The 25,909-nt window shown below is 32.6% G+C and overlaps 1 protein-coding gene across 1 annotated transcript; it reads left to right on the top strand.

Moving 5' to 3' along the window:
* The first annotated feature begins 4,919 nt into the window (after positions 1-4,919).
* LOC133178285 (transmembrane protein 179B-like) lies at positions 4,920-19,216 on the top strand. The gene is made up of 5 exons (XM_061313022.1): positions 4,920-5,018; positions 6,099-6,301; positions 15,804-15,944; positions 17,613-17,706; positions 19,070-19,216. Exons 1-5 carry the CDS (start codon positions 4,920-4,922, stop codon positions 19,214-19,216), a joined length of 684 nt encoding a protein of 227 aa, XP_061169006.1.
* Positions 19,217-25,909: the final 6,693 nt, after the last annotated feature.

Genomic DNA, 25,909 nt, shown 5'->3' with positions numbered 1-25,909 from the left:
CACAAAATGGTACCAATATTATAAGCATCAAAACGAGTTTTTTTTTTTTTTTTTTTTTTTTTTTTTTTTTTTTTTTTTTAATACACTTTATGCAACCATTTTCCAAGATAAATTAAAGACCAGGCTTTTTGACACCATGGACATCTGCATTTTCAATGAAAGTGGAACTTGTAAATTTACCTACCTTGTCATTGGTCATCTGCAAAATAATTTTTTACAAACACTGATTTTACACATAAGTACTCCGAGGTTTATATTTCTGATGACAATATCTAATACATGTATGTAGTATGTAGTTTTCGGTGATCAGGTCTTCCAACAATTTTCTTGGAATTGCTATAGGTACTTAATGCATTCGTTATAAGCAGACCTGTTTTTATAGTCATATGAAGCAGAAATTATTTAAAAAACTTATTCATGAAAAGAAGTCTCTTCACAAGTATGTTAAGGCAGTACCCAGATCCTTTTTTGGCGAATTTAGACTTTTTTCGTAAAATTTAATATTGATAAATCGAAAAAGCAATAAATAAAACATTTACTGTTATTATCCATTGTGTAGACGTCATTGAGTCCTATGCTAAAAGAAGCACTCCACTACGACGTCATCACGTGACATCTATAAATAGAAAGCTTGCCTTAACTAAAAAGTGAAACGTTCAACACTACCCCGGGGATAATTCATTTTTTTTTTTTGGTGTGTGAAAATAATTATGTAAAAACATCACTTGGTCATGAAAAGTGCTGCTAGAATCCTACTCTTCCGACAAAGAAAAAAATTATTCCAAAGTTTCGCATGAAACCTCATCAAAATTTTTACATTCTGTACATACGATCAAGGAATTGTCATCAATTCATGTTAACCACACGATTCTAGCAGTACTTTCCAAGTATTATAGAATACAAGCTTTCGATATAAACAAAAAATTATGTTTCAAAGTATGCGGCGTAGTGATGAACGTTTGCATTTTTGTTATTATAGAACGACAGAGCTCGAGGAAAGGCTAATCGGGATTTCAAAACAGTTCTGCGTTCATTTTAAGAAAACATGATAAAAATAATTTAGCAAACCTGATTCTTAATCTTTAATTCTTTATAAATGACACTTGACATTCACGGTATATGCTTTAAAACTCCCATTTCATATATTTGTTTATATGAATTCTCGTCACGTAAGTTTCACATGCAAATATTTGATCAATAGTTATGAAATCATAGGTTTAGTATTTAACCCCTGCAATAAATACTTAGCTATTTATACCACCCAAAAACGACAAGATTTAGTTTATATTATGTTTTTGAATGATTTAAATTATTTATTGGACCTGAAATTAAACTTTAAATACAGATATGAAGAAATCATTATCGCTAAAGTTCACGTCATAAAGCTTACTATGACGTCATATTATATAGGCATGTAGGGTATCTGGGCGTAGCCTTAACATACCCGCGTTGCTGTGGCAACTAAAATTTATGATAAACGTGATGTATTCAATTTTTGTATCGTTAACTTCCGTCATTTATGTAGCAATATACAAACTGTACCACAATCATCCACATATGCAGTTTATCTCTCCATATATAATATATATATAGTATATATATATATAATATATAGCTATTGACAAATGAGTTGATGATATAGATATGAACAGTTTCTTTTAAAGTCAACATTTTACAAATTTAATGGTCGCTACAATGATCTTGTTAGCAAGTACAATTTATTGTAAATAGAATGTTGAATGACTTTTTTCAAACAAATTGTTAGGTCTTTATTTAATTTCACACTAAATTGTCTTTTCGTTTACCCGATCATAACAAGGAGCACACGACGGGTGTGACCGCTTGACAGGGGATGCTTACTTTACCATGTAAATAATATACGGTACCAATTTTGATGCACCAGATGCGCAATTCGACAAATTATGTCTCTTCAGTGATGCTCAAGTCGAAACATGGGAAATCCGAAATATTTATATCAATAAAAAAAAAAAAAAACTTTGAAGAGCTCAATAAAGGAGGTGCCAAAGACTGGAGTCGAAGGATCAGAGCTATGCATGAGGGAGATAATCCTTAATTTTGAAATAAATCTCTAAATTTTACCGCTAGCACCGAACCATGGCATGTGATACCTCCTCTGATGTTTTTAGAGGTCCATGTTTAGTCCGTGTTTACTCTGCTTTTGAATAATTTTAGCATAGTGTGATGCCTGCAGACAGTACAATAGGTTTAGTTTTTGTACCTTAGGCAAATAAAAAAAGAAAAAGATAATAAACGTATGTACAATTTCTAAAACGAGGTAAATTATTGACAAACAAGTTGATGAAAAAAGAATATCAGCTATCTCGTTTAAAGTCATTATTTCGTAAGTTCTATGGTCGATACAATGACCTTGTCAGCAAATACAATTTATCATTGAGTCAAATGCTGACTGACGTTTTTCATACTAATTGTTAGGCCATTATTTACACCCTGAATTGTCGACGGATTTTTCCGTTATTTCCCGATCATGACAAGGAGCACACGGCGGGTATGACCGGTCGGCAGGGGATGCTCACTCCTCCATGGCACCTGATCCCGCCTCTGATGTTTAGAGGTCCGTGTTTGCTCTGCTCCTATTTTGTATTGTTTAATGGACTTTTGAGCTTGAATACTGTTCGTTATCTCCATATATTTCATTTTAAAAGAAACATAAAATATTTAAGATTATATTTCTATGAATTAAGATATATAGTTTTGTTCCTTGGAATTCTGCTCATATTCATAAACAGCGTTTAAAATCGTTAAATTTATTTATTTTTTATTCATTTTAAATACAATGGGTATATTAAAATACTAAATAAGACAAAATGTATGCAGAATTTCAAATTATCAATTTGTTCAAGCCCCCCCCCCCCCATATTTTTTTCGTGTACAGGTATCTGAAAACATTTTTTTTTTGGTAAGATTGCAGAAATATTCATAAATAGATGTGCAAATCTTTGTTTCCTTGGGTGGATCTGTATAAATTCAAGTGGAACTTGTGCTTATAAGATATCTGTGTATCACAGGATTTCTTTGAACTTCGGTCTCAGGGTGTAACATTATCAAAATTATAAAGGCGGAAAATAACATCTGAATAAGGATGTTTTTCGAAATTAAACACTTTGTTTTTAAGAGCATACCATCATAGGTGTATTTTATAAGTGTTCCAATGAATAAAATTCAATGTAAAAATATTTGAGCGAGTAAAAGAATAAATAAAAGTGTAGCTTTATTGGTATTAGTATCTCCCATTAAAGTATTGTTAGTATAGAAATAAGCTGTCCACAGGGGCTAATTAACCATAATTTGTTTTGTCTACTAGCTAGGAAAAAATACATTAAAGTGGTGAATTAATACAATCTTTTTTCGTAATACAATGGATATAAATACGCAGATAGGCTTCTTTTTATCAAAAAAGTTTTTTCTAACATGAAAACAGCCCAAGTTACAATTAGCCCAATGAATGAAAGATAAAATACATTTGTTTTGAATTTCGATAAAATATGAATTTATTATGAGTAAAAATTAAAGCAAGACAATTAAGAAGTGCTTTTGAATCGTCTTTAAATAAAACTATATTGATTAGAATTTAAATGATTTATTATATTTACTGGAATTTATTTTAAAATATAATAAATTACTAACTTTTTACCCTAATTTTTACACTTTTCTATTCGAAATAAAATGTACACTATTAATGCCAAAAAAATAAAGATTCTTTCATGTATAGTTTTTCCACAGAATATATTGATTTATAAATAAACTGAGGTGTCAATTTTTTTAACTGAAAAAGCGAAGACATTTGTGCATCCAAACAATTTTACAAAAATAAGATATCGCAGTTCTAAAAATGTTTCTGTTGACTTAATTATATTGGTATCGTGGTTTAAAAATTCTTGCCACTGGAAAGTTTTATATGATAGATTGTGTATACACTTTGCCTGTTTGAATTGCAGTTCCCCATAGTCATAAAGTTGCATTCATATGAACTGGATAAATTGCATGTTATACATTTGTAGGGGAGTGATGAGTGTAAAAGTTCCTTCCGTTCTTCAGTTCTAAGTTTTGATTTTGGAGGTATGGACAGGTACCTTATTTTGAATTTAGTTATTCTTTGACATACTCGATCATGCAGGTTCTCTTTCTATGCAAAAATCCCCACCGTTTCCTTTGAGGGTGTTTTGTTTTCCGCTTTGAAACTTTTTTCCTGGACCATTTGCTCATGAAATATATGGACTAACAGTCTTTCTGAATTTTCTGAACCCGATCAACTCAAAAGGCTCACGGCAAGAGTGACCGGTCTATAGAGGATGCTAGACTGGTTCCCTGGCTCATCCTTGCCAAGCCTAGTGTCTCGGAGTATAAGAGGCATAACAGGGACAGGGAACCAGGCTATAGAGGATGCTTACTCCTCCATGGCACCTAACGCCATGTTTTCAGAATATGATTTTGCTCTGCTCTCAATTCGAAATGATTAATTGCTATTATGAGCATAGTCACTGATGGTTTTCTTCAGCTTTTACTAACTTGTACAATTGAATTGATTTGATAGGTTAACCTGCTTTGCAATCCATGAAGTCAATTTCTTTTTATATATAATCGTATTTATAAAATTATAGAATGCATTTGGTTGGATCCTAGATCTCTAGTTAGAGATTGTAGATTTAAAATGATATATCAGAGAAAACTTACAATACTTGTCGTTAGTACAAATTTACAGCGGTGAGAGCAAAAATATAAACAAATCTAACACTGGTATATCTCTGTATCCGTCTCATAGTAATATAATTCTTTTTCCAATCTTGATAAACACGCCCCCTAATTTACATGATTGCTATATATGATAAGAAAGCAATGACTGCACTTGATGATCAGTTATTTTTGGGGTAAAGAGCAAAATGGATGTAACAAACCTCCCGTTGTTGGTTAACACATTTGTTTATTTTGTTATTTTTGTTTGTGGATTTGCGATTTCCATACCATTAGGAGTTTCACGTGTAAGTATCCATTTCAGATAATTTACAAGGTAAAGTGTGCAGTAAATTCCGTTAAACGTGTAAAGCTGAAATATATTCATTTATAGATGAATTCAAATTCAAGCCTATATAATTTAGTTGTTGTAATTCCATGTTGCTAAGATTTCGATTGCAAGGGATGCAATTCGCAATGGTGTTAATTTCACGCTAAAGACCTGTGTTTTGCGACAAGTACTTTACTGTATGATCTGATGCCTCTATTCACATATTAATTTTACGGAGACAAGTATTGAAGACAGTGAAAATAAAACTATTGTATTCATTTTACAATCTATAGTATTTGGTATACTGCTGAGGAACAGTTGCAATTTTCTTTACAGAGTCATACTCACGTTCCCTATGCTTAGGATATAAAATTTGCAACTTCTGAATTTTTTTTCAGAATACCTTGTTTATCTTTTTTTTATCTTAAATTTTGGGTCTTCTTTTCATCTGTGTCCTATGTCCCATTTTCTGCTTGAGATTCTTAAATCTTGTCTTCTACATATCAGTTGTTCATGATGAAGTTTTAGAATCTTTCTAAGCTAAAATTTAATTTTTCCCCCACAAATTTCAAGATTGGACCTAAATTTTTATTGTGATGTTTCTTTTCATACAAATTCACATTTGGCTGTTATAAATAATGAAAAGTGTGAAGATAAGGAACAGGGATTAATCACACAAATCCAGTAAAACATACAATTCGTAAACAAGGACAAAAGCAGGGATCCCTGGAAACATCAGAGGTGGGATTAGGTGCCTAGGATGAGTATACATCCCCAGTCGACCGGATACGCCCGCGTAAGTCCTCTGTGTTAATCAGGGATTATATCCCTGACTAATGAAAGCCTTTATCTGCTCCTAAGAATTCTATGAAAAAATTTAAAAAGGCTTACAAATAGTGTACAAACATAAAAACACCGATTCGATATACTGGCATGTAAAGTTTTTTTTAAAGTAGTGCATAATAAATCCCATTTACTTCTTTTGAACTTGTCAAGACATCCAGCTCCTAGCTTTAACGTACCCCATTCTTATTATTTCATTGTATTCTTTTTACAGATTAATTCAGAGGGTTGTTTGCTATACGCCACGCTCAAACCTCCCGGCTCAAGTAATTATATGTATTTTTTGGTATTTAGCAACGAATCCAACTGTGAATTTCCGATCTTTAGTGGTGTAATATTTTGCATCCTTTACGCACTTGGGATGGCGATTTACAACTCATGTACCATTTATAAATCCCAGAAGGACCCATCCATTGCGTGAGTCTCTCTCTCTCTCTCTCCCCCCCCTCTCTCTCTCTCTCTCTCAACTTTAAGGAGAACTAAATTTTTTATTTAAGTGTCTTTCAAATTTTGTTTTTTTAAAACTATGATTTCACAATATGGAAACTGATATAAATTGTAAATCATTTTATTGTTTTTATAGAGAAAAATATATGTAATATAAATAAAAATATATACTAGTATATATATAAATTATATATTTTGTTTGCAGATGCGGCACTTAAATGATTAAAAATGTTCATTATATTTTAAATATCTAATGTAAAACAAATATGAAGAAAATTCAAACGGATTCAATTTTTGTTTACTTATTTTTATAAAAAGAAAAACAAATAAACAATAACTTTAAACGCGACTGTTAATATTCTTGTAACATTATCCTTTTTGTTAATAGCTTGCCTCGTTTTAGAACGTGTTCATACTAAGTATGTAAAACATATTCTTGCGTATCGAATCAACTGGGAGACAGAAATTCCATTTGCATGTGAAAATGGTATATTGCTACAAATATATTAATAAGGGAGGTTGACGATAGAAAAGATGAAATAAAATTCTCGCTTAGTATTCCCTCCTAAAGAATATTTCATTTCAATCTGTCAGTCTCTTATACAGACTAACATGAGTCATATATGTCAGCTTCACACGAGTTTTCAGTAGTACATGTATCTTTTACGGGGTTCAAGTCGTGGGTGAAGTCATTTTTATGCTGTTTTAAGACAACTATTTTAGTTCCCAAATGTATATATACGAGGGCTGATACATGTGTGACATTTGATATGGATTTCAGTATGTAATATTCTATTTATCATATATTTAAAATACTTAAGAGTCATTCTCTGTAAGCATCAAAATGGGCTGGAAATAGACTCTCACCGATTTTGTTCAAACTTGGTGACATAATTACACTATAAGCCCATTTTAAAAAAATAGTATTGCAATTGATCAATTGGCATTGTTTCCATGGCAACAGGTAACCTATGTTTGCACATATGTGGGAAATAACAACAAAGGTCATTTCACCACATTAATATTTATTTGATGAATTTAAATGACTGTTATTAATTTTTATCTTTAAAATTATTTGTGAATTTATTTTCTAAACAAGAAAACTGCAAAAAAAAGTTTTGGACCTGCCAAGAAATGCAAGGTAATGTCAAAAAATGCTACTAAAAAGGTGGGGAAAACATAACAGTGTACCTAAAAAACGCAGGCACTAGTGGAATATTTTGATGCTCCTAATTTTACCCTTAACAATTATTAAAAACATATCAAAAAATGGGAGTGGTAATATTTGATTTAAGAAAATAAATCAATTGTAAAGTTTGTAAAAATCTCTGAAATTACATACTTTTTCACCAAGAGTTGTTTCCCTTTTCGGAAATCTTCAGCCAAATTTCAAGAAAATGAAAGTGAAAGTAGAGAGCAGAACATGATTCAGAGGAGTTAATTTTGTCTGTTTTGGATATTTTCAGTCATTTTAAACCTACTTTGTATAGTATTTCGTATTACTGGAAGTTAAATGTTTGGTCAGGCCTTGCTGTGCCTGAGAAATAAATGTGTTTGGTCGTGAAAAGCCTGAAAATGGATTTCACCTTACTGAAATTCCAAGTGTGACACGTACCGATGCACTGCATGAACAATAGAAGCATTGGACACAAAATGTTTATAAGAAAGCAACATCAGTTACATGGATTCCAGAGCTACAATTAAGTTGCGTTTGGTGATAAGGCCGTGATGTTGATTTGAAAGATACCTGGCAGTAATAAGATTACTAGGCAAGTATCAAAGTACAAAAACCTGTAAAAATTATTTACCTTTGTCAATATTTACTCTTAACTCATGCGTTTGTGAATTATAAGTAAATTAATTAATAACAGTGTATGGATATCTATAAGAAAGAAAAAGCAAAGTATCAAAAAAAAAACATCAATGGCATTTGAATTCAATTGTTTAAAAAAAATAATTAATAAGGCCTAATCGTGTTGATGAAAGTTTTCAACCTGCATATAATAATTTAATATATATATCTGACTGTTGCTGAAAATTATGTTATCCATACAGCATATATGATAAAATCTACATTGGTTTTAAAGTTACATCAAATTTTAGTGTGTGTTTGCATAAAGGGGGAGGAGGCGCGGTTAACAATATATTATAGTTACTGTCTTGCATTCATTCAATCATTGACTGTTTTTACATGTTGATCCAGGTAGAATGTAAACACATGTAAAATCATCACATTGCTAAACAAAACACAACATTGCAGGTTTTGTAGGTTTCAGTGTGTTCAGGGCTTAATTTTGTTTGTTTGTATGGATTTTTTTTTGGAGGGGGGGGGGGTAGTGTCATGTGCTATTTCATTTAAGAACTAATTATATAAAATTAGAAAAAAAACTTTTCAATTTGTTTTATCATCTCTAATTACATTATATAATTGCAACTACGTAAGAAAGTTTAAAATATAGAAAGAAATTTTCATTATTAAAACAGTACTACTTCACACTTAATAGAATTCTGTAATTAATGAGATATCCTTATAAAATTTGATATAAAGAATCAAAATATAAATTTTTGTATCTCGGTAATGCAAAAGCTGAAATGTTCATTTTAACTTCAAATAATCTTGTGTATAGAGCAGGGCCTGGGAAGGGGCCGCGCCATGCGCCATATGCGCATACTGTCAAAAAATGGCGCAATGAAATAATGGTGCGCAGCGCCATGCGGCGCGCCCCGCAAAATGCGGGTATGCATGATTTATTACTTTGTAAGTTCATCGCAGTCCGCGCTATCAATATTCTTCACCGAAGTTAGATGGAATCTGTGATGTATTTTATAATAAAATCGGAACCATCATTCGGCATATTCACATCCACTGGCAAAGAAACAGGGTTTTTTTCATGTCGTTCGATTCGTAAGTGTCAAGTCGTTTTCGATAGTTGACCACAGCTTTACGAAAGTCAAGCACATGGAAAATTTATATACCTTACAATGATAAACCTTTTCAACGAAGTCCACTTATTTTGGCCTGTCCCGTGATCTCTAAATCGGCATAGTTAAAAAATGGTGCTTTTGGTTTAAATGTAATTTTTCTAAATGCTAGTTGGTTAGAATCTAGATGACGATTGTCTGAAGTTCTTAGAAACGGAAAAATCATTTGCACTTATCTAGTCAATGTCATATGACTTGTCAATTCCTATCGCATTTTTCTTTTTAATTTTCTTATATTTTGTTGTCAGAGATATATGCATTATCATATAGCATCATACTATGATTTATTTTAGAATGGCCCAAATATATTTCCCCTCGGCCCCTTAAATTTCAAAATGGCCCCAGCATTTTATGAACAGTGGGGCCATTGGCCCCACCTGTTGCTTGACCTTCCCAGGCACTGATAGAGTGTAGTGGAGATTTGCTTTTGTTTAAAATATGGAAAAGAAAGGGGTGTGTGATTGAAGCTATATTTTTATATAATTAAATTGATGCATGCAGTTGTCAATGTTTGCTGCATTATTTGCATTTAATGGCTCTGGGTTTTTGTTGTTGTTGTTGTTGTTTTTTTTTTTTTTTTGCTTTTTTTTAAGTGTTTATGTATGTAAATGCTAATTGATGTATATGTGTTGTTTTTTTTAGGGAACAGTGCACAAAATTGCTGGAATACTCATTTGGAACTGAGAAATTTATGCTTAATATGGTGAATTTACAGAGAAATAATCAAAACCGAGAAAAATTTGCAATGACATTATGCGATTGCACAAGTGAAATCATCTAAAATGCAGAATCCGGACAGATGAAAAGAGAGATTTTTTTTTTATATTGAAGATTCACAAAATAATTTTTTTTCATGAAATTATGCAACCATTGTTGACAATAAGCATAACAGGGATGCTACTTGATGCCTAATTAGAAGTGAAGGATTGTTTTAGTCGTATTATTTTATAGTAAATACATATTTGTTAAAAAGTACCCTCTAGTTCATGAGAGTAATTTTTCATTAAAGTCAGAATTTCATATTGTTCTGTTTCTTGTTTCTTGGCATGCCAGCAAGAATATGTAGTTTTTTTAACATAACTTTGATAATTTTAACTAAGGCCAAAAAAAAATAATTAGTCTTGTTTCCCGCTACCTGTCTGGCCTTTTTTTGCGCCCAATGCTAAAGTTTTAGTTTTGGAAGAAAAAAATAGGGAATTTCATCATTCTATCACCGTAATTGGTTTCCGTGTTAACACAAAACAAGCATTTCATGAAATTCTATGTTTCAAAATGGACTTTCAAAATATACCACTTGAGTTGTGCATCAAAAGACATGAAATTTAATTTTAAAAGACAATATTGACCTGTGACATGTTTAATTTGATCTTGTATTAGTTCCTATCCAAAAAAAAAAGCTGTCGGAAAAAAGTAAAATAATTTTCCTACCTATTTTTTTCCGGCTGGTAGCAGGAAACAAGACTATCATTTTTTTGGCCTAAAATCAAAATACATGTACAATGTGTCTCTAACAAGACTACTAGTTTGTTATTATAATTAAAAAAAAGAGAAGCTCCTTGACTCAAAAATTTATTCTTATAAATAAAATGGTTCTTGATTTAGTTTACTCATGTACCAAGTGATATTGAAGTCTGACTAAACCTACAGGGAGGATAGTTTCAGACCTGCCTACCCTTCCGCTTTTGACGTAATTCTTCCGCTTTTTACCATAAAATTACGCTGTTACGCCATGGAAATTTAATTTTACGCTTTTAAATATTTTTCCTAGACAAGTAAATGAAAGGCTAACTTGGGAGTTAAAGTAAAAAAAAAACAAAACTATTGAATGATATGTGCAATAAGTAAAGTCAGTTTTAATTTTCAATTCAGTTTATTCTTACATTGCTTTAGAAGAACATAGAGACAAGTAAATGTAGGGAAAACGAAATAGCGCGATAATGCAGAATTTGTTTTAACATGGAAATAAAACTCTAAATTTTGTGATTTTCTAGAAATTTTCCTAAAGTTCATTAGGCATGTAAGTAAAATAAGTTTGATACGACTGCATTTAGGATACCAGTTTTACAACACATGGACTTTTTGTCAATAAATGATTTGAAAAAGAAACATTCATGCTTGCTTTGTTCAACGATGTATAACCGTCACGGTAGCTCAGTCAGTAGAGCGCTCGCTCCGTGATCGGAATGTCGTGAGTTCGCATCTCGGCCGCGACTGAACTAAATCGATAAAAATAGGTAGCAACTGTTCCTTCGCCAAGCGCTCCGCGCTTTGAAGTGAAAGTTGCGGGTCTTTCGGGTGAGACCTTAAAAACCGAGGCCCCATGTTACGGTAGGCTATTACACGATGAAGAACCCTCACTGCTCAATAGCCCTAAGTGCCGAGTAAAGGTCTATATTTGAAGCCCTTTAGCGGTATATGGTGACGTCTCTATATTAGTGAAAATATAGTATCATCCAAAACATCAAACTAGGGAAACATAAAGGATTACACCTTCACCTCTGAAATTCTGCCAAAATGAGTATTGAAATTACACCCTCGCAATGAAAAGGGTAGGCAGGTCTGTAGTTTCTGGCCAGTAGAAAAATTGATCAAGTTAGGTCAAAGTCAGGAATAATGATTTCAGAGTCGTACATTAGCATGGTTGAAGTTCTGTCTTCAAGTTGTATGAAATTCAAGGTAGCAAGGTCAATGCAAAATAAGGTCAAGGTCAATGTCAGAGTCAATGAGTACAATCAACATCAGGAAATGTAATAGCAATGCAGTGAAAAGGGAGGGTCAACATCACAAAATTTAGAAATGTTTGAATTGTGATTACCAAAATTAATCAGTGTTTGATGATAGACAATTATATCTTCAACAGTTTCTTTTTACATGAGCAAAAATGTAAACTGATGGAGGGCAGAAAGGAGAATGGAACAACAAAGATGAAGATGACAAATTATATAACTTGTCATGTGCATTTTTGGTTGTTCCATTCTCCTTTCTGCCTTCCATCCAACCATATTTTGTATTGCAAAATATGAGGCACATAAAATTGACTTTCAAGGGGGGGGGGGGGGTTACTGCAAAAACGGATGGGAAAGGGAATTTCCATTGAATTTTATATGGACAGTTATTGCTTATACATCCATTTATTGTTTGTTTCCATGGAAACAACATAGTGCAAAACCACTCCTGTTGCAGTAATTTTGATATATTTGTATTTTAGTAAGTGTTCTTCTGTGTATGTGAGGGTAAGTGCGTGATTAGAAGTTGATCAAGCACTGAGTCTCTAGTTTTGTATTTTGATAATATCAATATAATAGGGACTGTTCCTGAACTATGATAATGTGGTTGCCAAAGCAACTGTTTTTTTAATGAATTTCTATTTTATTTTTATTTTATTTTTCTATTTTAATGCAACTGAAATGACAAGGTTAATTAGCATGATTTATTTTATTGAAGAAGAAACATAACATTCAACGATGTGTACATTGATAATATCAATAATAATAGGGATTGTTCCTGAACTATTTGGTTGCCATAGCAACTGGTTTTTTTAATTATGAATTGTAATGAAGTGAAATGATAAAGTTGATTAATTTGATTTATTTATTGATTCAGAAGAAGAAATATAATGCAATGTGGCTATGGTTATTTTATATTGTTAATATCAATAATTATTTGAATAGTTCCTGAACTATTTGGTTGCCATAGCAACATGGTATTTTTTTTTAAATTTCAGATTTCTATTTTGTTTAAATGTTGAGTGAAATGAAAAGGTAAATTAAAGAGTTATTTTTTCATTAAGGATTTAATGAAAGCAGATATGTACAAAAAACCAGTCAAATATAGATTCTACAAATTAATCCAAATTCTCCATAGCAACCATTTTTGTTTTCATTTTATTTTATTTTAAGAAATATTACCACTCTAGAAATTTTATATTTTGTTTAGTATGGAATGAACTTTTACATGATGGTGGTCATTTGCTATGGAGTGCCTGCATTTTTTTGCTATTTTTTGTAGAAAATGCCCAAAATCTGCATTTTTCAAAATTTGTTAAATTTGTAAAAATTGACACTTTTCATTGAAAGATCATTCATTTATGACCAACTACTGAATTAATACACTAATTGCGGTAGTTACTCCTATAAATAATACATCAGAATAGGTAACTGTCAATCCTGTATGAAATGTGTAGAAAATAAAAAAATAAGATGAAGTTGGTATAATTTTAGTAGAATGCTGCTCGTTTATGAGCTAAAAATGGCGGTTTCGGTAACCATGGCAACCGGTACTCAAATTTGTCTGTTGACCCCAAATATGATCTATACATGGCGTTTCTACATTACATGCAAAATATCAGCCAAATCTGTGATGTACCATTTCCAACCTTTTTCTAAATTCTTTGATGCTTACAGAGAATGACTCTTAATATGCGACTTCACATTAAGTCATTGAAGAATGTTTCGTGCATTTTTATGACCTTTTTCTTAAAAATCTTATAGAGCCAATTTTAGGTCTTTGAAAACATATTAAGTCCACAAATGTTTGTAAAGTACTATTTTACAGGTATATCGTTATACATGTACTCGTATTTAAATAAAATCAAGTTAACTTTTAAACTTTATACAAACCTTACTTCCGGTTTCATATGGATTTTCGCGCGCCGGACAGATACTTGATATGGATTTTCGCGCGCCGGACAGATACTTGATATGGATTTTCGCGCGCCGGACAGATACTTGATATGGATTTTCGCGCGCCGGACAGATACTTGATATGGATTTTCGGACTGGTCCTTTATATAGGTTACTTTGACGTCAGCCGTAACTCACAGTGCAGAATCGCTGTATTTACTACTAAGTATATGATAAGACCATTTTTTGGGCCTCAGGCCATCATTAAAAATATCTTTGTTTCCCCTAACCCGACCCTAAAATTCCAAGTTGAGTAGGTAGGTAGGTAAATTATTATTTTTTTTCTGACAGCAGTTTTGAAAATACATTCTGAAAATTGAATAATATCTGTATAAATAAGAAAGAACAAAAGAAACCGATTTTTAAACCGAATATCATACAAATGAAATAAACATGTATGGCAAATTAACTCACAAATATTATTCATTTGAACTTAATTTTAATTTTATTGAAATTGAATTTTTACAAAAAGACAAGATTCGCAAATACTCAACCATCGGCCATCCGAGTATATTTTTTTAAAACCTACTATCATCTTCGAGTGCTTACACAGATAAAATGTCAAGGGCCTCACGTGGTACAGTAATTCTAGTGTTTCGTTTTGGAGTCACGACGTAATTCAGGAGCTTATTCTAAGTCACAGGTCCCGACGTGGGGCGTGGAAGCTGGTCAGTCAAATGAGACCGTAAAAAACGTAGGGCCGTGCAGTGTCACAGTATACATGTAGATGTTGGCACGATAAAGATCCCTTACTGATGCCTTACATGTTTGATCAATGACCATTAGTGCCGAGAAAAAGTCTAAATTAGGAGCCCTCCACCAGGCAGGTGTTCAAATGTTGTCGACCCAGCAATTTTTAAAGGTATTTTAAAGCAAAGAAACAACCTATTTTCAAGGGCCCAACTAAAGAAAAGAAAAAATAAAAAATACACGACGTCTCAGGAACCCGTACCATAAGCCAACTTAAAAGATTTCAACACTATTTGAAAAGAGAGTACCTGTATAGACAATACTTAATTCAACCAAACGATATCTAAAGTGATTAAAGTTTCATATATCTAATGATATAGTCACGAAGTTTACCCCATAAATAAAAGAAATGAAGAAAGACATCCGAATTTTATTTATCAAGATGAAATAATTATACAAAGATATATTTACAAATCCTATGATCCTATATAGTGAAAAATAGAATGAAGTGTTTTTAGATCAAAACGAATGAAATGCAGTGAAATATATTGATATGCATACACAAAGTGAGCCCCTCATCTGCTCGTGAGGCAGGCTTTGTCATGCTAACTATGTACGTTAATTTTGGAAGACACATTTGTAAATACCATCTTAACACTCCTTAGTCATGGTATATTTAATTCACGAAATGTTTCAAGAGTGTAGGATTCTAATAAGTTAAAGATGTATATTAAGATTGATATATCGCCGTTGTTTATAACACTAAATAATCCTCTGTGGCCACATGTTGTGGGTGCCAAATGGGAGTAAAACAAAAGTCGCCATTCTGATAAAAAACGAATTTTGATGAAATTGTATTTTATAAAGTTGATAAACAATAAAAATAAATATTTGAACAATCTTATTAAAAAAACTTTTCAGTCGGCACGATTTAAGTGGGTCGGTCGCGTTAGGGGAAACAAACCTATTTTTTATTTTGGCCTCAGATATTTTTTTTATGGTCTCAGATGGGGTAAATGTCATTTAGCATGGATAAATGAAACCTTACTTTGTTCTAGGGTCAGAGACATGGTTCATCCTTTTTATGATTCTGTATTAAAACCCTATTTTATATTTAGGTCCAAGATGTGTGTGATCCCATTTATAATGCTTAACTCATTGGTGACAATTATTATGCTTGTCGCCTCCTGCATGATCAGTGTTGGTTTTAAAGAGATTTGTGACTCTATGACGAAAGGAAAATACGAATACTTTCCCAGGTAAGAGTAAATCTCTCTCTCTCTCTCTCTCTCTCTCTCTCTCTCTCTCTGAATCCAATGGAGTAAGATTTGATTTAACCGATATTTTATTCAAGAGAATATGTATTAATATTAATATTAAAGCATCCCTAACAAAAAACTACTATAAATAATAGGGATGTCAAATCGGTCAATATTTGATAATCGGTTACTCGGACAGTTTTCCGATCGAGTACCCGGGTACTCGGAAAAGTGCATACACATGTAAAAGATTGTTGATTTCATTGAGACATGTTTACTCCATCGATGTTTTCTTTCATTTATAATGCATGTTGCATGTACATAAACATCGGGCCCAATGAAAACGAGTTTTGGTACTTATTTTATTTATCAAACAAATGCAAAAGACATGATCAAATAATATATATACATGTATAATAAAAAATGCTTTACAGTTCTTGTTTAGGAAGACAATGTGATCAACGGAAGAGAAGGACGCAACTTTGTAATGATTAAACTAGCGAAGGAATGGGCGTTGTCGTGATCGCGAGTTGTATATTATTTACATTTTCAAATGTTTCTCTGTGATAGCTCTGAAAGTTAAGTATGTTGATCTCTCGATATTAACAACTTTGCCCGTTATGCATAAATATTCCACATTTTCAACTGCCGTTGATATCCTGACATACCCAATAAACTAAAAAGTGATTCCTTATCCTATGCACGGGTGACTTTCAATATTTTTCTAATCTTCGGTTATTTTTAAATATATCTTCACTTTTGAATTGGTAGTGGTATTGCTATATACACTGTATGTCCGATTTCGCTACCATATTCTAATTAAATAATCTGAGGATAATTAATGGATCAGAATTAAACAATGTTTATTGAAAACAAATAATTGAAACCATCTAAAAATTAGGGCTACAAGAGGTGAGGACAATTGTTTACAGTGTCCAGTGATTGATCACGGTAATTACTGTATATACATGTACACAGCCACAGGCGATAACGGGTATTACGTGGTGTAGGTAATTACTGTAAAGACATGGCCAATGCATATTTAAATCACAATTTTTGATGTCGTTAATAAATATATGCACTTCGAAATCTGAAAAAATCTATATGCGAGTAACCGAGTACCGATTTTAGTATTCGATACTCGGACGTTCGATCGAGTACCCGGTTAACCGGGTACTCGTTGACATCCCTAATAAATAACTATAGTTTACTATAGTATCAAAGTTTTTTCACCATAGTAAATCAAAGTATTTTTACTATGGATTTCAGAGCGTTATATATTTTGTTCTTCAATTCATACCTGCAAATTTTTTATATTAAATTGAAATATTATTTGTATATTCACACATTATTTCCAAAAATTTACATTACTGTTATCGAATTTTAGAGATTTTAAGCTTTGAAATCTCAAAAAAAGTTCCAGAGTAAAGTTTTATAGTAAATCAAAGTGTCAAAGTTTTCACTATAGTTAACTATAGTAAATTTTTGTTAGGGATATTAGAGTCATTAAGATAATAAGGTGCTTTATTTTGCACGATTAGATGTCCGGATTATAGCAAGGCAAGACTGTGTAGAAGGCTAAATCTATTTTCTCTTCCAAACAAAGACGTAGGGAGGCTAACCCGTCCATCTTTTATACGGTGCTAACTAGGAATCTATATTTTTCAGTTGTATAGAGGCAGAAAACCAGAAGCTTGTGATACCGATAACAAAGAAAATAAGTTCTACAGGGCGCTTCTATACCTTGATAAATGTTTCTCAGGTAATCCAGCCTACTAAACAGTACTGACTAAATCAGATTTTAAAGAATTGGCTTTCCTAGTAATATGTTGAGAAAGAGATTGATGATAAATTAACAACAATACAGAACATCAGCATTTCTGTTGTCAACTCCCTTATTTATGTAGTAGTATCTTTATCACCTGCTTAAGGTGTTTATGTCAGCCAAAATATTCAATACGCAAGAGCATGAACAATTTCTAAGCCGATGCCGGCTATCAACAAATAACTGTTCCTGAAACAACCTTAAGGGTATAAAAAATCTCGTTTAATTAAACAGGAAATGTGAAGAAAACGAACAGTAATAATGCTGAAAATCAACTAAAGAACTCCGAAATTGTAAGTAAAGGTAACATGGACAACTGAAAACATCAGAGGTCGGATCTGGTGCTATTGGAGAAGTAAGCATCGCCTGTCGACCGGACACACACGCCATGTTCCCTTTGTTATGATCGGGTACTAGTATACTGAAGAATCCATAGTCAAATCAATTTGAAAGTGGTGGCCTTACAATTTGTATAAAAGACGTCAGTCAACATTCGACCCAACGACATATTAAATTTGAAAGCAGCGTCATTGTTTCGACCATACATTGTGCAAAATGTTGACTATAAAAAAGTTAAGATACCCTTTCCTTCTTTAAAATTGTTGTACGAAAAACATGCTCATGCCAATCGTATTTGAATATATAAGAGAAGTGCAGGCGCGGATCCAGGATTTTTTTTATTTGGGGGGGGGGGGGGTTGGACACCCCAGTCATACAATTTCCAACTCAGAAATTTATTGACAAGCAAATAAAAACTGCTTTCTTAAATAAATGTATCAAACCCGTTATATTGTACCTTGCATTGCCTACTTTGTATAAATTGCAATGAAGCCTGGTAAATACCTCACATGTGTGGGTAAAATAAAGTTCTCATGAAATATATACTATGGAAGTCAAATTCAGACTTGCCCCAGCACTTAAGGACAAATTTAAAAAAAAATGTTTTCAGCTGGGGACTAAAATGAAGGGATGCATGTGCATTTAATCCAGTCTGCTTTAATTAGTTTTTTTTAATATTAAAAGTAAAACAATTGTGAGTATCTGTTGCTATGTATTTTTTAAATCCCCCCTTTCTGTTAACTAAAATGACTAGATTTACCCGTGTCTTTACCTACACGCAACTTAACAAAAACGACTGGTACGTTAGTCAACTTAATATTACTAGATGAACAAAAAAGAAGCACTTTGCTTGAGATTAAACAGCCTTGAGTTTTATTTTCAATATTTAACCGAGTATCATTTTTTGTGAATAACAATAATGAAGTTGCTCCAAAATGTTTTTTTCTCTCTTCTATTTCAGACTGCATCATGGATTTGTACCATTTGCTGGCTGATTCTGGTTCTCTCTGGAATTATCCAGTTTGTACTCAATAGGCGCCTGGAAACTCGGGAAAGTGCGGAATCCGATACAGGTAACAGAGCTCTCATAGGACCGACGAAGTGGTGAAGAATCAACGACATGTATGCATGTACATTATCACATACGACAAAAACTTAAAAAAAAAACAACACTAAATAAAAGTCATAATCCCATGAAGTCATACTTTGAGACATCCATTGAATGAGTACATTATTATAACTCACAGCTAAAAGGAAAACTTTTATTTTTACAAGTACTAACTTAAATGTATTGTTGGCAGAACTCCAACTAATATGCGTGTCATAAGTTCTTGACCCTTGTAGGTATAGACAGGCCCACATTTGGAATTAAGGTATTTTTACATCTCTGATCAGCTGATTTATAAATACATCTTGTACATATATTACTCAAATACTTATTTATTTACTATTCATTTTTTTTTCTTTTATTTTTCTTCACTTTTTTTTTATTATTTTTACTACTATAATTATATCTATTATCCAAGGAGGGCAAGTGTACATTTTTAATTGAAAGTTTATTTAAGGAAACGGATTAATATAAGTTTGTAAAAACACGTTACCTAATCCTGTGTGTACTTTTTATTGTGTATATTTTTGATGTTTTATTGAGATGAAATAAAATTTAAACTAAATATAGGGTAATTTTTGCATCCATATTTTATAAGTGAGCATGAAAGTATTATCTGTTCTTTACTGTGACATAAATGAAAGGTGAAATTGTCTCTGTCATTTACTATAAAAGTAAATTTCAAGATTGAGATCAAGATGTTCATAAATGGACTTTTGCGAGAAGCGCCGACTTTTACAGTTGACGGCTTACTATGACATTGAAACCTGCATTATGTACGTAGGTACGGAATTGATAATAGATAAGAAAACATTAATATTGGTTGTAGGTATGTTGTTATAGGCGCGAACATGATTTACCGGTATACAATCAACACAAGGGATGATGGGAGGCCGAATAACGTAACTTAAAATGCGTTATTCGTGAGGAATAGTATCTCCTTTCAATTTCATTTGCTGAAGAAATTAAATAAAGAAGAAAAAACATTCCGAAAGGAAAACTTGGCAGGAATTGGTCAAGCTGGAAAGGGAGGGGGTTGAGGATAGGGTAGCTGCAGTTCCCTTCCTAGACAACGTAATATGTGCTTTGAACAGCCCATTAGTTCGTTTTAATTAATTGTTCAGCTAAATATTTTTATCGCAAAGGAGCTTCCGTATATTGTCCTAGTGTAAAAGTAAGCCGGCGACTGTAAAAGTCAGCGCTTTTCGCAAAAGTCCTATTAGAGTATTCTCACAGATTTTCTTCAACGTAATACTTTTGACTTACAAGTTTGGGTTCCAGATTGAATCAATTATTTTGTCCATGGTATACCAGCACTCATCTTTGACAGCGAGTGGCCAATAAAACGTGCTAATTTTTAAATTTCTTCCTACTCTGTGCATGCATGTGGCATATACTTTTTCTTCATCACAATCAATCATTTTGCCGGGATAGGGCTTTACAATTTACAATTAATTTACAAGCACACACTTATTATCGAAATCTGATAGTAATGCATAATTTGGATCGAAATCGAGAATATCCTTTTCGTCAATATTTGCAGTGTCTGTTCTCTCATGTACTTCATCTTCTGCTTCGCTTGATTTTGTTTCCTCCTTTGTCAGGTCTCCTCTTTTTAGATTGCTAGCACTTTCTCCGTGACTATGTTCCGCATATTTCTCACTCATATTGCCATCAAACGATGCTTTTCAATGCTTTTTGACATGTCCTGTTCACTTCATCTTTTGCTTCGAATACCTCTTCTTTTTCTCTTTATTTTACATCTCTGCATTTCACTACAATATGTATCAACTAACAAACCTGGACGTCCAGATATCCATTCCATTCCTGTTACTGTCATTTCCTTCTCTTGATTCCTGATCCGTCTCTTTTCTTTCTTGGTGGTCCACTGAAACCAAGTAGTTTCTACGGTATAGCCAGTTTCTGTTTGAAGATGAATTCGAACATCCTTGCATTTTGGGCATCTTTCATACATACAGTCAATTGGATTACTGTTACATGTATGCATGTTTACTATTTCCTGCAATCTTTTTGAGGGAAGATATTTCAAATGGTGAAGTGAATCTAGGAAAAATTGCATGGTTTCGTGTAGCTTGTAAACATATGTACCTATCTGAATTTTTGGGTTGGTTAACCCAAAAAGATGCAATCTAAGGTCAAATAATTTATCATTATATCAGAATTATCAAGTAAGAATTTTTCACGAATCCTTTCGATACTATCTGTTATAAATCTCCCCTGTCTTTTAATTCCTTTCTTAGTTAGTGTTTCCTTTATTTCTGCTGTAATTAAATGTTTTGGGTTACAGCAAAGACATGGCAATAGTTTATATATATTATATATTATGCAAGGAATATCATAGCTTCACATCCTTTGCACGTATTACACAGGCAGTCTAGTGAAAAGCGACATGTATTGTTGGCACTGAAGTGCATGATTTTAACATGTTGATATAATGAAGTGTACCAAAGGCTTCGTTTTTTGAGGTTGGTAGTTAAAGGGAAAAATACATTTTCAAGGAAATAAAAAAAAAAACCCAAATCGATATATTTATTTTTCAAGACGTATATTTTAATATACAGTTATACATGTATATTCATTATCATTCATTCAATTCATTTTTAAATTTAAAAAATGTTATTAAACCCCTTCAAACATTTGAAATCTGTAAAAGAAATATTTCTAGTAAGTGACACGCGATAAAACGTATGCAGACTATTCTCTTCTGAAGGTTTTCATCAAACATACCAATTTGCAGCTATAACGGGTATCAATGGGTGTGCGAACATCTGTTTCCGTAGGTGAATGTTGGAATTGATGTCAATTCTTTTGTAAGGCTTTGACTGTATAAGCGCTTATAATGATATCTATTAACATCCTAATGTCTAGAACACTCACAGAATTGAACTTTATCCCAGGACTTCCGCGTACTTTGGTCACAGGATGTAACAGTATCAAAATTTTTGGTACTCGGAAAAAGAATTTCTGAATGAAGTTGTTTCTTGATACAAAGAGGATGCTTAACAGCATTTTACAAAACTCGTGCTCAGAACGGAAGGGGTGGGGGTCTGAGATTCTCAGAGTAAATTTATTTAGTAAAATAACCAGAAATTGACCATATACCACCTACTTTGAAAAAACTCAATCCTTTGTTTCTCAACCCCTGTTCCTTTGAACACCTCAATCTAAATTGACATTGGGAATTGTTTTAAGAACATTTTCACTTCTAGAATACTGTACAACAACCTATTCGAGAAGTGGTTAAATCAAGGAAATTTTAGAAAGTTTGAAATCACTAAATTTCACCCAAATCAATAGCATCAAAACTTAAGACTTGTCTACACTTTATACAAACATTCAAAGAAACAAACACAAATTAAAGATCAGGCTTTTTGAAATCATAAACAACTATTTTTTCAATAAAAATGGAATTCGTAAATATACTTACCTATTCATTGATCATCTGCATTAGTCTTATAAAGCATAATTATTTCAAAAACTGCTACACGAAAAGAAGAGTTCTCTTGCTGTGATAATGATAATGATGAATGTGATGAATTCAACTTTTCTATCGTTAACTTCCCTTATTTATATGACAATTTACCACAATCACCGGCATATAGGATATATGTCTCCCATTTGATTCGAACTTTTCCTTATTTATGTAGTAATATCCCACTATCACCAACATATATTGCTTACATCTCCCAACGTATTGGATACTCAAGAGCGTGCTTTTTTAAATAGAGGCAGGCTACTGACAGATAAGTTGATGTTAAAGGGAATTTTACAACCTCGTTTAAAGTCAGGATTTTGTAAATTCTATGGTCGTTATAATGACTTTCTGTAGCTAGCAAATATGACCTATCATTGGGTCGTAGTTTGGCTGACATGTTTCACACCAATTATTAGGCCTTTGTTTTTATACTGAATTTGACTACGGAAAGTTCCGTCTACCTGATCAATACATATATAGGCTCACAGTGGGTGTGACCGGTCAACAGGGGATGCTTACTCCTTCTATGCACCTGTTCCCACCTATGGGATTTTCAGGAATCTATGTTTTATGCCCTCTTCACAGATTTGTATTGCTTATAGTTTTTTTTTTTTTTTTTAGATTATCTGTTCGTTATCTTCAACTTTTTCATTTCATATGCAAGAGCATGTTCTACGTACGAACAATTTCTAAAAAGAAGCAAGCTATTGACAAATAAGTTGATGATACAAGAATATGAAAAGTTTTGATTCGCAAATTCAATTGTCGCTACAATGACCTTGTTAGCAAATACAATCTATTGTAAGTCGAATTTTGAATGAAATTTTTCATACACTGAATTGTCTACGGATTTTTCCGCGTTCGCCCGATCATGACAATGAGCACAAGGTGGGTGCTTACTCAAAATAAATAGAGTTTAATTAAGAAATAAGGTATCATTTTTAAACTTCTATCGTGTTGGTCACGAGATCAAGTTCCAAAGGGCTTTATGGTAAATTTGATCTCGTACCAACCCGTATTTATATGTATATCCCGATAGATGTTTTAAAATGATACCTTATTACTTATATTTACATTTGTGATTTATTTTTTTAATATTTGCCTGATCAAAATCTTTAACGCGTGAAATGTTTTATTTTTCAATCTCAACGGCACGTGTTTGATCCATTGAGTGCGCTTCGACCCTTTATGACGTCACTGAGAAATTATGTCGAATATTTATGACGTGAGGAACCCGTGTTTATACCGGTATAAATACGCATTGCTTTTAATAGTGTTATATAAAAGAAAACATTGGCAAATGTAAATATATGGACTTTCGAGTATGATTATAGTTTGTTATCTTCTTATTTCATGAAGGAAATCTTCTTGTACATCTCAGCCCTCTCCTAACAAAAAAGGTTCTTCCAGTCTGGAAAAGATTTTAGATTTTTTATTTTAAATTTGCTATAGTAAAAAAATTCTGAGTATCCATTTTTGGTGAATGTGAAACCCCCTCCCCATGGAAAAAATCCTGAATCAGCGCATAAAACAAATTATTGCCAAATGCCAGTTACAGTAATGATATTGTATATAATAAAAGTTTTAATCAATTTCAAATCAGAAATGTTTCAACAAGTTAAGTGTAAATCCGTTTGATCCAGCAGTATAGTTAAAAAATGACCTATTTTGTCTGCAATAGAATTATTTAAGCATAATGTGATACTGTTCAGTGAACGAGAGACTTCGTATTTTACACCAGGAAGATAATTGAAGGAAAAGATACTTTTCTGATTTATCATAAAAATCTTTAAGCAATATTCGTAAATATTCCTAAAAAGACAAACATTCTATTATATATTAAGGAATATCCATTCTATTCATGAAATATGGAGATAACGAACAGTGTTCAAGCTCATAGTCCATTTAAACAATACAAATCGGGAGCAGAACATACATGGACCTCCAAAAACATCAGAGGCGGGATCAGGTCCCATTAAGGAGTATGCATCCCCTGTCGACCGATCATCCGCCGTTTGCTCCTTGCCATGATCGGGTAAACGTAAAAATCCGTTGAAATTCCAGTGTGTCAATACTGGCCTAACAATTTGTATGAAAAACGTCAGTCAGCATTTGACCTAATGATAGATTGTATTTGCTAATAAGGTCATTAATAAATAAAGGAATTGTTCTTAAATTTGTTTAATTTAATTTGTTTTATCATTTTGTCAAGTATCTTTAGATTCAAAAGGAAATAGAAAGGGTATTGAATAAAATAGGTGAAGATAAGATAAGCCTCCATTGTCGGCTGATAAAGCGAAAGGGATAAAATTCTTTTCGTTTCTATGTGCCGATATAATTTCGGGTAGAGTTCGACATTTTTAGCTCATCTGAGATGTTAGCTCAAATGAGCTTTTCTGCTCACAGTTTGTTTGTCGTCCCTTTGTAAACCTTTCACATTTATTTTCAGCTTCTTCTCATAAACTTCTTGGCCATTTTCAACCAAACTTGCCACAAAGCATTCATGGATAAAGGGATTGAAGTTTGTTCAATTGAAGGGCTATACGCTTTTTCAAGGGAAGATAATTAAGAATTAATGTAAATTTAGTGGCATCCTTTAAAAAAAAATCTTCTTCTCAAGAACCACTGTGAAAGAAAAGTTGAAACTTATGAAAGCTTCATTATAAAGTGTAGATTTCAATTTATTCAGATCCTGACCCCCGGGGGAAGGGTTGGGCTACAAAAGGTGATCAAAGTTTACATAGAAATATATAGGAATGTTTTTTTCAAGATCTTCTTCTCTACTGGGCCAGAAGAGTTTATTATTATGCGAAAGCTTCATTACTTAGTGTAGATTCAAGTTTGTTCAAAGCATGCCCCCCACGGGAAGGTTGGGATCCACAATGTTCGATCAAAGTTTTACGTAGGAATATATGCAGAAAATCTTTAAAATCTTCTCAAGAACAAGCCCATAATTAGTGTTTATTATATGGAAGCATCCTCAAGTAGTGTAGATTCGATTTTCTTCAAATCATGACTCCCAGGGTTAGGGTGAGGCCACAATGGGCGATCAAAGTTTTATATAAGAATGTATAGGAAATTTCTTCAAAATCTTCTCAAGAACAGAAAAGCAATGATTAGTCATATTTATATGGATGCATTGCCATGCATTGTCATGCGACATGTACCGATGGACGACAATATGTGCAGTGAGAGTA

The sequence above is a fragment of the Saccostrea echinata genome, unplaced genomic scaffold (genome assembly GCF_033153115.1).
Source record: "Saccostrea echinata isolate AGI-Se365-2 ecotype Australia unplaced genomic scaffold, CSIRO_AGI_Sech_v1 ptg000002l, whole genome shotgun sequence".
NCBI classification, from domain to species: Eukaryota; Metazoa; Mollusca; class Bivalvia; order Ostreida; family Ostreidae; genus Saccostrea; species Saccostrea echinata.
This window is presented reverse-complemented; position numbering and strand designations above follow the sequence as displayed.

Bases quoted from the DNA above. Each gene is read 5' to 3' on its own strand.
- LOC133178285 (XM_061313022.1), top strand. From the start codon at position 4,920: ATGGATGTAACAAACCTCCCGTTGTTGGTTAACACATTTGTTTATTTT. The intron at 5,019-6,098 runs GTAAGTATCCAT...TTCTTTTTACAG, and splicing joins TACCATTAGGAGTTTCACGT to ATTAATTCAGAGGGTTGTTT. The intron at 15,945-17,612 runs GTAAGAGTAAAT...TATATTTTTCAG, and splicing joins AAATACGAATACTTTCCCAG to TTGTATAGAGGCAGAAAACC.